Source organism: Colobus angolensis, unplaced genomic scaffold (assembly GCF_000951035.1).
Source record: "Colobus angolensis palliatus isolate OR3802 unplaced genomic scaffold, Cang.pa_1.0 Scaffold7, whole genome shotgun sequence".
In the NCBI taxonomy this organism is placed as follows: domain Eukaryota; kingdom Metazoa; phylum Chordata; class Mammalia; order Primates; family Cercopithecidae; genus Colobus; species Colobus angolensis.
The window spans coordinates 9,655,843-9,672,451 of record NW_012120709.1 but is presented as its reverse complement, the minus strand read 5'-3'; the positions used below and the strand labels follow the sequence as shown (position 1 = coordinate 9,672,451).

The 16,609-nt window shown below is 33.3% G+C and overlaps 1 protein-coding gene across 1 annotated transcript in view; it reads right to left on the bottom strand.

Annotated features, from left to right (window-relative positions):
* DYNC2H1 (dynein, cytoplasmic 2, heavy chain 1) overlaps positions 1-16,609 on the bottom strand; it is a 377,952-nt gene that overhangs the window by 157,592 nt on the left and 203,751 nt on the right. Inside the window, exons 78-81 of the mRNA XM_011927022.1 lie at positions 13,255-13,365; positions 10,656-10,811; positions 5,537-5,612; positions 945-1,153 (exon numbers count right to left, since the gene is read on the bottom strand). Of these exons, the coding sequence (XP_011782412.1) occupies positions 945-1,153; positions 5,537-5,612; positions 10,656-10,811; positions 13,255-13,365 (552 nt within the window). The remainder of the gene's footprint in view (positions 1-944; positions 1,154-5,536; positions 5,613-10,655; positions 10,812-13,254; positions 13,366-16,609) is intronic.

Genomic DNA, 16,609 nt, shown 5'->3' with positions numbered 1-16,609 from the left:
ATGTTCAATGCATATTATTGAATGAATGAGTAAATTGAAGATACTAGAAATAAAACAGGATACTTAAGGTTATAAGATAGTCAATAAGAGTAATATATTTAATAGTTTTTTTAACTTTTGTTTTTTGACAATTATGTATCAAATGAAGGATTTTTCTTGAAAAATATTTGGATGAAAGAAAATAGCACAAAACTGAGAGAACTACATAATTGAGTAGATACGTGCCTTCGTAATTCAAGAAGAAATGTATAATTATAGTACTCTAATAAATCATTATTTGCACACAGATACACATATAGGTTTGTGGCAAAATAAATTAGAATTGAAATCTTTCAGCTATACTTATTACTATTTTTTGGAAAAGATGAGTTCATTCTAGGAGGCTTTCATGTGATGGTTGAAAGCAAAAAGCTACAGTTGGCTGAAATAGATACACAAAACGTTGCTGTGAAAAACAAAGTAAATTTCTTTCATATATTTAGACAAGCTTTAAGTGTACAAGCCAGAAACTGAAGACACAAATAGTATTTGTCTTCTTTCCTATTTTTCAATATATGAGAGTACACTCATGACTACTATGAAGTGCATATTCTCCCACTGCAGTTTTTCACAGCAGTCCTACCTTCTTTGAATTTTCTTTGGCCAGTCCCTTCAAGATCTGTCTACAGACCAGCCTATTATTATGATCAACCACCCAACTTTCAGTAAGTACTCAAAAGTTTTTAGGATGCCTTACTAAAGTTGAGAGAATCAAGCCATATATTGTCATAACAAATAATCCAAACTGAATAATTACTTGTGCATATATTTAACAATGTAAGAAATGATTCATGTATCATTCATGTATCATGTATCATATATGATAAGTAACATATATTTAACAGTATAAGAAATGATTCATGTATCTACCTGGAAATAGATTGAAAATCATTCACTTTACCTACCAAAATGCTGCAGGATTGTGGTAGAGATACAGAATATGGAAAAATGCTTCTCTTGTTCCTTTGGTTGAATATATCAATAACTGAAGAATTAAAAAACTGCTTCAGGTATGACTGAAGAACTCTAAGGTCAAAATAGTTATCTATACGTCCTCCATAAATAGCATTTTCAAGTAAACCATGTACAAATTCCCATTGTATATCTTTGGCACCTATAATTAAAAAAAAACACTTTTATTAATTTTATTTTTAAAACATTAACTAAATTCCTGGCTTGAGTTATATTTATAACATACAGCAAAATACATTTAATACAATTAAATCATTTATTCAAATGACCATTAATATTAATAGTAGTAAATAATATTTGAGATTTTTTAATCAAGTAAAATCTTCCAAATATTTTACATGTATAAATTCACTTAATCCTCATAGCAAAGATAGAAGTATTAATGTTATACAATTATACATATGGAGAAACCTTCCTAAGGAATAGGAAGGCTAAGGCACCAAAATGAGAAAGTTATACAAAGATCTGAAATAGAAATGAGGTACTCTGAATCCAGTCAGATCATCTGAATTATCTGCCACACAATCCTGGTTACTTAAATTGGAAATTCCTGAAGCGGACCTATCCAAAACATAATTTTACACATTTGATGAAACTGTCAGTTTATAAAATAATCTGATTAACAGGGAAACTCTACAAAACACCTTCACACATTACACTCTTCTAAATGTCATGATTTTACATAGTCAACTATCTACTTTCTATTTTAATAGAAGAGAAATGTAATATTAAAAAAACACAATAGAATTTTTTTGTTTTTGGTTTTTTTGAGATGCTGTCTCGCTCTGTCACTCATGCAGGAGTGCAATGATGCGATCCTCCGCCTCCCGGGTTCAAGCGATTCTCCTGCCTCAGCCTGCTGAGTAGCTGGGATTACAGGTGCGTGCCACCATGCCTGGCTAATTTTTGTATTTTTAGTAGAGACAGGGTTTCACCATGTTAGTCTGGAACTTCTTGTATAAGATATTATTTCATTTTGCAACAGAAATATCCTTGTCATCACAATTTTGTGGTAATGTTAAAATGTAAGAATTAAATCTCAGATCTACAATAAATACAGGAGACACAGAACTATATTTAAACTAGCTAATAAACTTTATTGTTAGTATTACTAGCATAGTTCTGTTTCATTACTATAAAATTTAGAGATATGACAAAAATTGATTATCTACATGCCTTGGAACATAAGTGATTTAGGTCGCCTCCTGCAGGATAAGAGGACCTCCATAGTGGAAGAATAAAGTTGTTATCTGCCTATATGTTATCCTATAACAGTGACTAAACAAAGGACTTCACCAGGACTCGAATTTTTAGTTGTCCTGATACTCACTAAATGATACCTTTATCATTTAGTCAGTCACTGATAAGTTAGCCAGTCATTGATAAGTCAGTAAGGAATTCAGACATACTAGTGTATCTTTCAACTTATAAAATAGAAACGGCAATCATTATGTGAAATATTTTATAGAATTTTTATAAGAAAATATTATTTTTCTTCTACCTATTTTTCTCAAAACAAATTTTATGTTGTTCCGGATAAAATAAAAATGAATAGAACTCAAATTACAACAATAGCAATAATTACAGTCAACCATTACTGATAGCTTAACTCTATATATTAAATGTACTAAATGTTAAATGCTTCATGTGGCTTTTGTAATTTAAACTTCTGGATATTCAAATAAACTGAGGTAGAGTCTACTATTATTCCTAATTTAAAGATCAGGAAACTCAGGCTTAAAGATTAGGAAACTTGCTCTAGGTCGCATGGCTATTACTCTCAATACCAATTGTTCCCAAGATTTAGAACTTTTTCTCTTTTTTAGCATTGAATTCTATACATGTGGAAGTTCCTTCATATCAGAAAATTCTGTAATCATAAGATTTAACAGATTTTTACTCTGAGATTCAATATCATTTTAAAGGATCTGCCTTTTATTTAAAACATAATGGTGTAAGATATCTATCTATATATGTCTTAGAATGCTATTAATTAACTCTATCACAAACTTGAAACACAATGATAAATCATTCAAGTTCTCTGTTTTTTCTCTTTTGTGAAAGGGCACTAACACTAATAGCCTCATAGTGGTATTATAAAAGTCAAATAAATATTCGAAAGCATTTTGGAAAACTACCAAGCTTTTAGGCAAGCTGAAAAAATATTAGTCTATATTCTCCAAGAAAAAAAAAAAATCAGCATCAAATGTTAAAAACAACAGTTCACGGGGGTCAGGAAAGTAGTTACCCATGTATGAGGAGGGGAATGTTGGGTCGTATGTAGAAAGGAGTAGAAAAAAGGCACTTCTAAAATACTAATAATGCTGTTTTCATTTTTTTTGGGGGGGGTGTAAGTTACATAGGTTCAATTTATGGGAACTGTATTGAATTCTACATTTATGTGTACTTTTCTGATGTAGAATTCAATTCTCTTTCAATACTACTTGGCATCAACTGGTAATGGTGAACAAATGCATACCCTATGGCCTAGCAATTCTATTCCTACATATATACTCAACAGAAATACATCTATATATTCACCTAAAGGTATAGCAGCATTACCCATAATCATCCCAAACTCAAAACTACCAACATGTCCATCAACAGATATACATATAATTACACAAAGGCATACTGTATAGCATTGAGAATAAATGGACTACAACTAAATGCAAACATACAGCTGAATCTATCAAATATAATGTTAACTACAGGAACCCAAACACTAGAGCGTACGTGCTGTATGTTTCCAGTTTTACAAAAACAGGCATAACTAATCTATATAGTTAAGTGTCTGGTGTCTACCTCAGGAACAGGGGAAGGTAAAGTTGGGGGATGGTAGAGGCTGAAAGGCAACATTACATGAGTAGATTCAGGGGCACTTATAATGTTCTGTTTCTTGATTAAGGTGCTGGCCACATAGGGGAATTCAGTCTGTGGAAATTTCATTGAGCCATAATCTTGTAAGTACTTTTTGTCCATATAGTTCATTAAATAGATTTTTTTAAACTTCAAAAATATATAAATTAAAATGGGACTTGGTCACATCCTAGCTGTCCATCCTTATCCTTTTGCCAAGGACAAGTTATAGAAAAAATTTCTGATGCTATTAACTCAAATAATAATTGAGTACCTATGATGGGCTAGGCACTGTTATAAACCTCAAGGATATATACACAGTAAACAAGACAAAGATCTTACTTTAAAACAGATTATGCTCTAGTGGGAAGAGACAAACAAAGTAAGAAAAAAGTGAATAAACAAGAAGATATTCAAGTAGTACTAATGTATTAAGACAATATGACAAGACAAAGGGATAGAGAATGATTAGATTACTTCAGATTCAGCAGTAATAAATCAGTCTCCAGAAGCAATTCTCTTCTCAAGAGGACACCTCTAAGCTGAGAAGTGAACAAGAGGAAGAAGAAGGCCATATGAAAATTTGGGAGGAAAGCATTTCAGACAGAAGGAAGAACACCTATTAAAACCTTCAAGTAAGAACAAGTCTGGCTTGTCTGAGGAACATAAAGATGCCAAATATGGATATAAGTTTTAAACAGGAAAATTATATGCTTTGGTTTGCATTTCTAAAAACTAAAGTTTTTTATGGTATGAAGAATGTTTGCAAGGGTGCTAAAGTGGAAGACCAGGTAAGAAATTATTGCTTGGACTGCCAACACTTTGGAAAATAAGTGAATAGAATCATGATGTGATTTGCAAAGGACAGAAATTGCCAAAGCACTGGATGTCTGAGGATGAGAAAAAAAAAAAAAAAGAATCCAGGGTGACTCACAGGCTTTAGCCTTGAACAACTATTAATACATGAATGGTGGGCCATCTACTGAAATGGGAGCAGAATCAGGAAAAAGTATTCGGCAGGGTTGCAGGGTTGGGGGTGGGGAGGAGACAGGAATTGAAAGATCTGTTTGTGACATTTTTAAGTTTGAGATTACTATCATCATATTCTATTCTCTAATCCATTATTGGTCTAAACTCCAGTGTCCCCCTCCCTTGGCCCTGCACAATAAACTTTAGAGATTAAACTGTTCCTGTTTTCAAGGAGGCTGATAGCTAGATGGACTTAGGGGATCAGATTACATGGCTTTATTTGCTGCTCTGTTTCAACGTATTATTTGTACCTTGTTTCCTGAATCCTGCTTAGTAATTCAATTATGACTCCACAAATCCTTGGTACTGATCTTAATCTACTATACTCCTGAATTTTAACAGTTCCCTTGAAAGACATCTGAAAAATTCAGTTAACGCCTGAAACTTTTGAAGGCCACAAAGTGAAAACAAGGTCTTTCTAGCTTTCGGCTTCCAGAAAGAAGAATCCATGTAAGAACAGATTCATATAAGAACACTGAGATAACACAGGTATAGCAGTCAAATAAAAAATAAAATAAAAAGCAAAAGCGAATTTTGTGATAGGAAGGTAAGCCACTTTGGAAGAAAACATATAGTTAATAAGACCTCAGATAAAATATTTTATTAATATGAGATTAAAATTTTTGTTAGAACTTACCATCAAAAAGTCTGTCAATAATGTTGTACCCAGCCCGAAGATCTGATAAAGAAAATTCATAAAACTTGGTCCAACCCTGTTAAAAAACAATTTTTTTAAATAAACAACTAAACAGTACCCAGAGAGATATATGTATGTATCACTGTCCTTAACCAAAATGATCAATATAGACTTACAAAATATATAACTCCTGAGAATTTTTTAAAAAATCCAACACATAATAAATCTAAAATAACAGTAAATTAAAAAAAAATTTACTGGCCATAGCACGAAAAGTACTTTATAATACAATACTAATTTTAGTGATTTATGTAGCAACATAGTCATAGAGAATAAATTGGTATACTAAATTTTTTATTCTGATTACTATATATACACTGGGATATTTCCTATAATTGTATCCTTCAGAATTGTGGATTTTCTCCACAAACATACAAAAAAATACCGCACCAAAAAAAGCCCAAAAGCACATAGCAGTATATTCATTCATAGTGAACCCACAAAGCATTCATATTGGAACTAAAATTACATACCTATAATAGCTAAAATGTTTGTATAAAATGAATATTCATAGAGCTCTATATTGTATAGACAATAAATTGAAACATAAAATAATTTATATATGGCTTCTATTGACTAGTTCTATGTAATAAAATAAGTTCAAGCTAAAATATATTTAGACTTGGATATTATTTAGGAATACTGATACAAATTTCATTCATTCATTCAACACTCAAAAAATATTGTAAAAATATGTATTATATGTCAGGCTCTGGGAATATAATAATGAACAAAAAGTTATCCCTGTCCTCATGTAGCTTTCAGTAAAACATGGGAAAGGGTGGGGTGGAGACAATCACTCAAATACATATACAACTGTAAAATGATAATAACTGATGGAGAGAAACATTTAGTATGTTTCACACATATGAAAGAGATCTGACCTAATCTAGAGGAGAGGGAAAGTCACCCTAATAGGGAGAGGGGTGGCCTATAAAGATAAAAGTAGACAGATTTAAGAACTCGTTAGGAAAATAAAACTAACAGAATTTTTGTATTGGATTGTAATGGAGTAAGAAAACACCGAAAAGAGGGCTGTTAAGAATGACTTCTAAGCTTATTGCTCATTCAAATTGATGATGGATGATGTCATTCTTAATAAGTGAAACACTGAAAGAATACAAGATTTGGGAAGGAATATCATGAGATCACCAAACAAAAGTTTAACAAAGCATTTAAACAAACACATCAAACAAAAACATAAAGTTTTGGACTGCTATATACCAGGCCGTGTTTTGTTCAATTAAAATATAACAATGAACAAGAGACAAATATCTGTGCACTTGGGAAGCTTAAATTCTAGTGCTTGATCCAGAACATGTGAATTTTCAGACATGTTTGAGACATCCAACTGGATATGTCAACTGTTAGATAGGCAAACATAGAGCCTAGAAAGTTTATCTGAGCTGTATGTGTAAATTTGGGGTCAATAGCATTTGGATACTTTTTTTTTAAAAAAAAAAAAAAAAGAATATTATGGATATTATGAAAACAAAAGATTCAAATTTTGCTCAGTTAGTAGATTTAAGAATTAAAGATCTGTAAAGGATATGTATCCATCAACCATTAACAAAATTCCTCTAATATTTATCTAAACTTTCTAACAATTCGAAAGTCTTACTACAATTTCTTATATCATTCTGTTAGACCTTATATGTGAAAGTTTATTTTTTTTAAATGTTTAATACCTTGAAGATCAATATTTTTAAAACCCCCAAATTAGAAAACTGTTGCTATCAATATTGCTTAATATATATACCTATGACATGGTCTTTAACAGTAAAAAGTGTCTCTAACAATTCTATTGTTAGAGACCATATCATAGGTATATATATTTTGTCTACATTACCTGTAGTGTTATGATTTTTATGAGAACAAAAGTATGGTATGAAAAAAGTGACATTCTCAAACTTTTTTTGTATGGGAAAGTGAATTGCTGTATCCTCTATGAATAAAAATTTGGTAATATTTATAGATTTCTAAAAATATATATATGCTTTGACCCAAATATTCCACATTTAAGAACTGACAGCTATGAATAGGTGTTAAATGAAGCATGCATAGGGATATCCATTGCAACTTTTTTTTATAATTGCAAGAGTTGAAAAGAATATATATGCCCATCCAACAATACAGAACTGCTAAAAAAGTATAGCAGTATTATGTAATACAAAAAATATTTTTAAATTGGGCATTAAATAGACACTGTCACTTAACAATGTCAAATATATTGTTTTAAAAAGCAAGGTACAGAGCTGCGTTTGTAATACGCCACCTACCGTTTGAGTTATAAAGAACATAAATGCATATATAAATTAATAAAATGTTTGTATATTCCTACAAACTCTCTGAAGTACAAACAAGAAATGGTTAATAGTGGACCCTCTGAGAACAGAAAGTGGATGGCAGGGAAGTAAGTAGGGAGGAACGTAACTTTTCATTACAAACCGTTTTATATTGTTTTTATTTATACCATGTGCCTATATAAAAACAATACAATCTAAATTTTTAATGTAACTTTTCTCAATAAAGGTAAATCACTATCAGTATTTGTTCATCTATCAGTCAGGATTAATTGATATATTAGGCTAAGGACAGAGGTCAGAGAAGTTAGGAAAAAAAAGATTTACAGGGAGATGTGCCTACCCATTTTGGAACTCTATACTTTTTAGGTGTGATTATTTGAGCAAGTTAACTCTGATCAATGAGTCCTCCCCATAAGCGTGGTATACATATTATAAGAAACAACACAATGCTATTATTATTTACTATTTCATCTGTTTGACAAATGTTTATGGACAGGCTACAAGCCAGTCACTGTGTTAAGCACTAAACAAACACTATTTCATTTGATGCCCACAATAAAGGTAAATATGATTGTTATTCTCATTCTACAGTTGAGGAAACTGATGCTTATTGGAGTTAAAACAGTTTACCCAAGGTATCACTGCAAGAAACTCTGGAGTCAAGACTTAACTGCAAGTCTATCTAGCTCCAGAACCTATGCTCTTGTTTTCACATGGCACTGAAATAGAGAGGTTAAAAGGGGAGCAGGGTGAGGAGGGCAGTTTGAAGAGAGATTTTCCTCAACAGAAGTGGACAAAGTTGAAAAAAAGAGGATGGGAAAAATTTAAAGATGGAAGAGTGATGCAATTTACAGCTGAGAGAAGCATTTGGCAACAAGAATTGACCATTAGTACCAGACACGACTGCCATGGCAACGGAAAAAATGCAGTTGATTGATTGTGATGACAGTAACAGAGAGCCTTCGGTGAGAAAGAGCTAGATAGATTCAAGATCTTAAAGAAGCCCAGCATGACTGAAGTGTAGAATGCAAGTGACATAAAGTGTCCGAGAGGAGGCTGAAGAGATAGATGGGTCTTTTCTTCTGGACTGTGGTATGGTATTTGCACAGCTTTCCCCTAAGTATGATAAAAAGCCACTTGATACATTTTAAGCAAAGTAATAACCAAATTCATATATTAGAAAGATAATTCTGGTTGCTAAATGCAAAAAGTAGGAATAACAGTTGGAAAACTAATTCAGAAAGTAGTACAGGTGAGAGGTGATGAGGCTTAAAAAATGGTGAAGTCCTCATATTTAAATTATATTTTGGAAGTAGAATTAATAAGACTTGATGATGGATTGGATAGGGAAGCTTTGAAACACAACATATCAAGAACAGCTCCTGAGTTTGTAGACTAAGGAAGTAGATAGATACCAATGGCTTTTACTGGGAAGAACTGACGGGTATGGGGAATTCAGGTTTTGAAGTTTGAGATATCTATGCAATATAAACTATAAAAATGAAACCTAACACTCACTGAGGGCTTATGATGGGTCACAAATTGTTCTTAATACTTTAATACAATGGGATGTGAAGTAGTTAACTATATACAGTCTAGAAGATTAGCAGAAAAGATCTGATTAAGGATATAAATTTAAGTCATGAGCCAAATTAATATGTAAATATGTAAACCTAGCTATTAATACTGCATTACAAATTTTTTTTTTTTTTTTTTTAAAACAGAGTCTCGATCTGTCGCCCAGGCTGGAGTGCAATGGCGCGATCTCGGCTCACTGCAACCTCTGCCTCCTGGGTTCAAGCGATTCTCCTGTCTCAGCCTACCAAGTAGCTGGAGCTACAGGTGCGTGCCACTATATATATATATATACACACACACACACACATATATACACATATATACACACACACGTACACATATATATACACACACATATACACACATATATACACACATACACATACATACACAAACATATATATACACATATATACAGATACATATATACACCTATATATACACCTATATATACACACATATACACTTTCATTTAATGCCCACAATAAAGGTAAATATGATTGTTATTCTCATTCTACAGTTGAAGAAACTGATACTTATTGGGGGTTAAAACAGTTTACCCAAGGTATCCCTGCAAGAAACTCTTGAGTCAAGACTCAAATGCAAGTCTGTCTAGCTCTAAAATCTATGCTCTTGTTTTGACATGGCACTGAAATAGAGAGGTTAAAAGGGGAGCCGAGTGAGGAGGGCAGTTTGAGGAGAGATTTTCCTCAACAGAAGTGGACAAAGTTGAAAAAAGATGATGGGAAAAATTTAAAGATGGAAGAGTGATGCAATTTACACACACATATATATACACACACACATACACACACACACTGTTTTTTTTTTTTGGAGGTGGAGTTTCACTCTTGTCGCCCAGGCTGGAGTGCAATGGCACAATCTCAGTTCACTGCAACCTCCACCTCCCGAGTTCAAGCAATTCTCCTGCCTGAGCCTCCAGAGTAGCTGTGCTTATAGGAATGCAACACTATGCCCAGCTAATTTTGTATTTTTAGTAGAGATGGGGTTTCTCCATGTTGGTCAGGCTGGTCTCGAATGCCCGACCTCAGGTGATCTGCCTGCCTCCCCAAGTGCTGGGATTACAGGCATGAGCCACCATGCCTGGCCACAAAAATATTTTAACATACAAAAATATAAAGCTTAGAATGTATCCAAGACATGGTCTTACTTACCTGAGGAATATAATTTCTTCTTTCTTGACATGCAGCATGAAACCATGCAAGACTGAAGAGAGCATGAGCTCGATGCATATTATCTTTTTTGCTAATTTGCTCAGGAGTCCAAGACTCATAAGTACGCATTAAATTTTTCTTTAAACCTGGAGGTGACTAAAGAAAAAAATCAACAGACATCCTATTGCTAAAATCCTACAAGTAAAATATATTTGATTTTAACATATTTAAGAACATAATTTAAAGTAAAATGTTCAGATTACCAGGTTTCAGTTAAACTATTATGTTACTTCAAAATGTACATAAAACTAGTTTTAAACTGCTTATATCTAACAGTTCATCCAAATATAAATTCAGAATAATTTTTCAAATGTAAAACTATATACAATAATATTCAAAATAACCAAATAAGTTTTATATGATGATTGAGAGATTTTTTTTTTTCACTGACACTAAATCACCACTTACAATACTAATGTGATATTGATTGTTATGGGATAGGTGTTTGAGTTTAATATGCCAGTTTTCCCTCACTAGTTGCTATTTGAATTTCCATGAGAAATTCAACATACCATTTACATAGAATGTCAACTAATCTTTCTGGTGCATTAGTCCAAATTTAAAGTATTGTGTAACATTGCTAGGTTCATAGACCCAAATAAAAATCCAGGAACTGAAATTGTATATCAGACTAGTATAAAATTTTTTAAAATGTTCATCCATATGCATCATATCTGTCATTATTTTTCAAATTATCAAAATGATAACTTTTCAAGTTCGTGGAAAAATAGCAAAATAACGCCCTCAAGAAAGAATTCTAATATTAAAAAATACATAATGTGGGTTTTTCTGCCCAAGTTATTCTAACTAGCTTGTTCTAAAAGTAAAATAGTTCTTCCAAAATGGTTTCTAACATAAAAATAATAAATTCAGGTCAATACTTTCAGAATGCCAAAAATTAGTCATCCCCTTTGAAATCCTTTTCATTGTTATTTCTTAAGTAAAATGACCTTCTTTTTTAAAAGGCGGCTGGGCATGGTGTAATCCCAGCACTTTGGGAGGCTGAGGTGGGTGGATCACTTGAGGTCAGGAGTTCGAGACCAGCCTGGCCAACATGGTGAAACCCACCTCTACTAAAAATACAAAATAAAAAAAAAGAAAAGAAAGAAAATATACCACTGAAGTATTAAGTACCTATCAAATTTACACTTTTTAAATGAAAGCTTTTTATGTTTATGAAACATTTACAAAAACTATCATAGATAAGGCCAAATTTCTGCACACTATTCAATAAAACATGACATTAATAGGAAACCAAACCACTTAGTTTTTAAAAAGGCACTACACGAAAGATCATGCAAATTAATAAATCCTGTACAATTAAAGAGAAAATCACATATAAATACAGACTGAAAAATAATGAAACAAAAACACTAATATGCCAAAATTGTGAAATAAAGCCAAAGACATATTAAGCTGCAAATTCAGACTTAGAACAATTTCAGTATGAATGCAAGTAAATACAAAACAAGTATTCAACTCAAGAAATCAGGAAGAATAAAAGCAGAAAAAATCTAAAGACAGCATTAGAAAGAAAAACAGAAAAAAGAAAATTCAGTGAAATGAAAAGAATCAGGAAAAGCAAATTCATAAGTAAAGGATCAGTTATTTGGAAAACAAATTTTTTAAACAACTCTGACAACTAATCGAATAAAGAAATCAGGTATCGCCTCAGACCCACTCAGATGACCAGTGTTAAACACACACACTCAGAGAAAACTGTTGGTGAAGATGTGGAGAAACTGTTCAGTGCTAGTGGGAATATAAAATGATGTAGCCACTATGAAAAACAATATGAAGTTCCATCAAAAACTTAAAAATAGAATCACCATATGATCCAGCAATCCCACTTCTAGCTACATATCCAAAATAATTGAAAGTGGAATCGTGAAGAAATATGTGCTCACCTGCGTTCACTGTATTACGCACAACAGCCAAGAAGTAAAAGACCTAAATGTCCACTGATGGATTAATGGATAAAGAAAATACGGTATATACATACAATGAAATATTATTCTGTCTTAAGAAAGGAAATCCTGTCATATGCTAAAACATGGATGAACCTGGAGGACATTATGTTAAGTGAAATAACAAAAAGATAATCCATGATTTTACTAAATGAGGTAGCAAAAGTGGTCAAACTCTTAGAAAGTAAAATGGTGGTTGCCAGAGGATAGGGCAAAATGAAGAGTTGCTCTTCAGTGGTCATAGAGTTTCAGTTTTGCAAGATAAAAAAAGTTCTAGAGATCTACTGCACAACAAGGTGCATATTGCACTATACATTTAAAAAGGGTTACGATAGTAAATGTCATGTTATGTGTTTCTTACCACAATAAAAACAAAAACATAAGTATGAAATAAAATTTGAAAAGATTTAAATGTATTTTATATCATCTTATGCTATTTATGTATATTATACCTCATTTAAATGTAAAAAGAAATTGTGTGTTCTATATAATAGTCGTTTACAAAGTTTTAGAAGTCATGTATAGATTACTGCTTTCATATGACTAGAGATCCAAATTTTAAATCTTCTTACCTCATAGGTTATTTTCAAACTTGACTGTAGTAAAATAGGAGTAAAGTTGGGATGAACTTCTGCAGTAAGCCAAAGACGAAAGGTATCCTTAGGTTGAAGAGTATTCAATTCCTTGTTTACAAAACCAATGATAAAAATTTACTTAAATACATACAAAAATTTCTCTTTTATCATTATACTATTAATAACTATTTGTAATTAAAACTTCTGTGACATTCTGATATATTTCTTAATGCTCTGGTTATATTTCCTTTAAATTTTTATCTTTTCTCCATTACTAGCTCAGTGTAATGAATAGGAATCTGCATCTAAAGTCATGTTGACTGGGTTGAAATTTGAACCTTGTCACTAACCTGCTAGGTGACCTTGGGCTCTTTGACTTATTCCATCTCTAAACAAGGATAATAATAGTACCTATCACATAGAATTGTGTAAGTACCAAAACAGTATCTGATACATAGTAAGTTCAAAATAAGTGTTAGCTATAATTGCTATGCCTAAACTACCAGCCTTCTTTTTTTTTTTCTACCCCCAAGACGGAGTCTCACTCTGTCGCCCAGGCTGGAGTGCAGTGGCACGATTTCTGGCTCACTGCAAGCTCCCCCTCCCGGGTTCACACCATTCTCTTGCCTCAGCCTCCTGAGTAGCTGGGACTACAGGTGCCCGCCACCAAGCCCGGCTAATCTTTTTTGGTATTTTTTAGTAGAGTCGGGGTTTCACCGTGTGAGCCAAGATGGTCTCCATCTCCTGACCTTGCGATCTGCCCGCCTCGGCCTCCCAGAGTGCTGGGATTACAGGCGTGAGCCACCGCGCCCGGCACTACCAGCCTTCTTAAGTCTTTAGATTCTCACTGCTTTAATTCTTGCTTCTACAGAGTTATATAATGATATTAATTCCCTTATTTACAATTTTTAGTAGCACCTTATGGCCTGTAATATAAATTCAAAACTTCACCATACAAAATTAATCTGCCCATGCTTCTCATACTGTGGGCTTTAGTCATTTATCCAGACTCTTATGACTATCTATACTCATTGTATTTCCTCTGCCTATTATTCTCTTTGTAATCTGACCAATTATTACTTATCTGTCAAAATATAATTTAAATATCATGTCTTAGAGGAATATCTTCTCCAACTCTTCACTACCACAATCCCAAGCAGGTTTAATCACCCATGTCATTTTGTAAATTTTTCCCTTAGTATTCCTCATCCCACAATATAGTTCTTAATGTGATCTGTCTCTTCTAAATTAAGTTCCCAGAGAGCAGGTACAAATTCTGTAGGTAACCAGAACCTGGCACAATTTCTGGCTTTTTCTTGTACTCAGCAAGTATCTGTAAATTTAATAAATGAATAAATAAATGACAGAAGAAATTTTGATAGCTCTAAAAAAGAATGAAGTCTAAAAATTATTTTAATATAATTGATGTCGAACACTAACATTCATTTAATATCACATGAAATGTAGAGTTAAGATGATGAAAAAAATTACAAAAGAATGGCCACAAAAACATTGTGCTTGCTTAAAATTATAAAGGACAAAATGTATTTACACCTCATAACTTTAAAAAGGAAATTTTATATAAACCTTTGCTTTGGGTTAGCACATCTAAAAACATTTAAAAGGTAAAACAATACATTGTGATATAGTTGGATTTATAGCTGGATATAGTTGGATTTACAATAAATTTATAAATTTATATCCAATCAATTCAAACTAATAGAAAAGCAAATAATAATCAGTTATTTTAAAAATTATATATTATGTACTGTTTCTAAGAGTTCTAATTAAGATGTGCTTTCAAGATAACAACTATATTTTACATAGATTAGTAGCTATCAATCAACTGTTTGACACAGAAAGCAGTACAAGTATTCACCAGTCTTCTTTATATATCTTAAAACATATATGATTTATCAGGTTAGGAGCAGTGGCTCACACCTGCAATCCCAGCACTTTGGGAGGCTGAGACAGGCGATCACTTGAGGCCAGAAGTTCAAGACCAGCCTGGCCAACAGGGCAAAACCCTGTCTCTACTAAAAATACAAAAATCAGCCAGGCATGGTGGTACATGCCTGTAATTGCAGCTACTTCGGAGGCTGAGGCACGAGAATCATTTGAATTCGGGAGGTGGAGGTTGCAGTGAGCCAAAACTGTGCCACTGAACTCCAGTCCGGGCAATAGAGCAAGATTCTGTCTCAAAAACAAAACAAAACAAAACATATATGATTTATCAGACATAAATTTTATATTTTTGGCTGGGCACGGTGGCTCATGCCTGTAATCCCAGCACTTTGGGAGGCCGAAGTGGGCAGATCACAAGGTCAGGAGATCAAGACCATCCTGGCTAACACGGTGAACTCCATCTCTACAAAAAATACAAAAAAATTGGCCAGGCGCGGTGGTGGGCACCTGTAGTCCCAGCTACTCAGGAGGCTGAGGCAGGAGAACGGCGTGAACCCAGGAGGTGGAGCTTGCAGTGAACCGAGATCACACCACTGTACTCCAGCCTGGGCGACTGGGCTGGACAGAGTGAGACTCTGTCTCAAAAAAAAAAAAAAAAAAGAAATTATATTTTTACACACTAGTAATTTTTACAGAAAGCCATAATAGAATTACATGAATATTCATAGTCTAAAATCTGTATCTTCTCTTGATTACAAGTAATGAATCATGAATCACCATGGTCCATCAGTTCATTCACTTACTCATTAACTTATTCGTCAAAAATTTATTGACTCTATTTGTGGAAGTGTGTAGTTGCCAATTAATTAGGACTGCAGAAATTTTTAATACCTCACAACTAGGGCAGGACCTCCCTCAATTTACTCTCTTCTGTTTGCTTCTATTCTATATACTACTGCCAGAATAAATAAACTTCTCTGTTAAGGACCTCCTTTGGCTCTCTAAGTCCCAGGACAAAAATTCCAAAATCTTCTGCATGGTTCTCAGGGTATTCCATAACTTAGCTCTTTCCTAGTCGTCTAACTCAATTTCCCCACACTTCCTGCCTGGCCTGCCTCTCTAGCACTATCAAGGACATCTCTTCATTCCTTGTACTAGGGATGGACATCCCCAGCATTATCTCTGCTTGTGCTGATGGAATTAAAATCATGATATCCTTTCTTTGCCTATACTTAGCAAAATCCCATTTGGCTTTCAAGGAATATCTCTTCAGAATCATCTCTAACTACCCAAGACCCTACTCATCTTTCTTAAGCACCAGAATAAAATCTAGGTTTGCATGTAAAGCCTATCCAGTGACTTGTCTGGTCTTAAGACTATTTTTCTCCTGAGTCCATTTGAGGTAAATGAAACATTTGCTTCAGTTTACTCTCTAGCTTCATTAGCC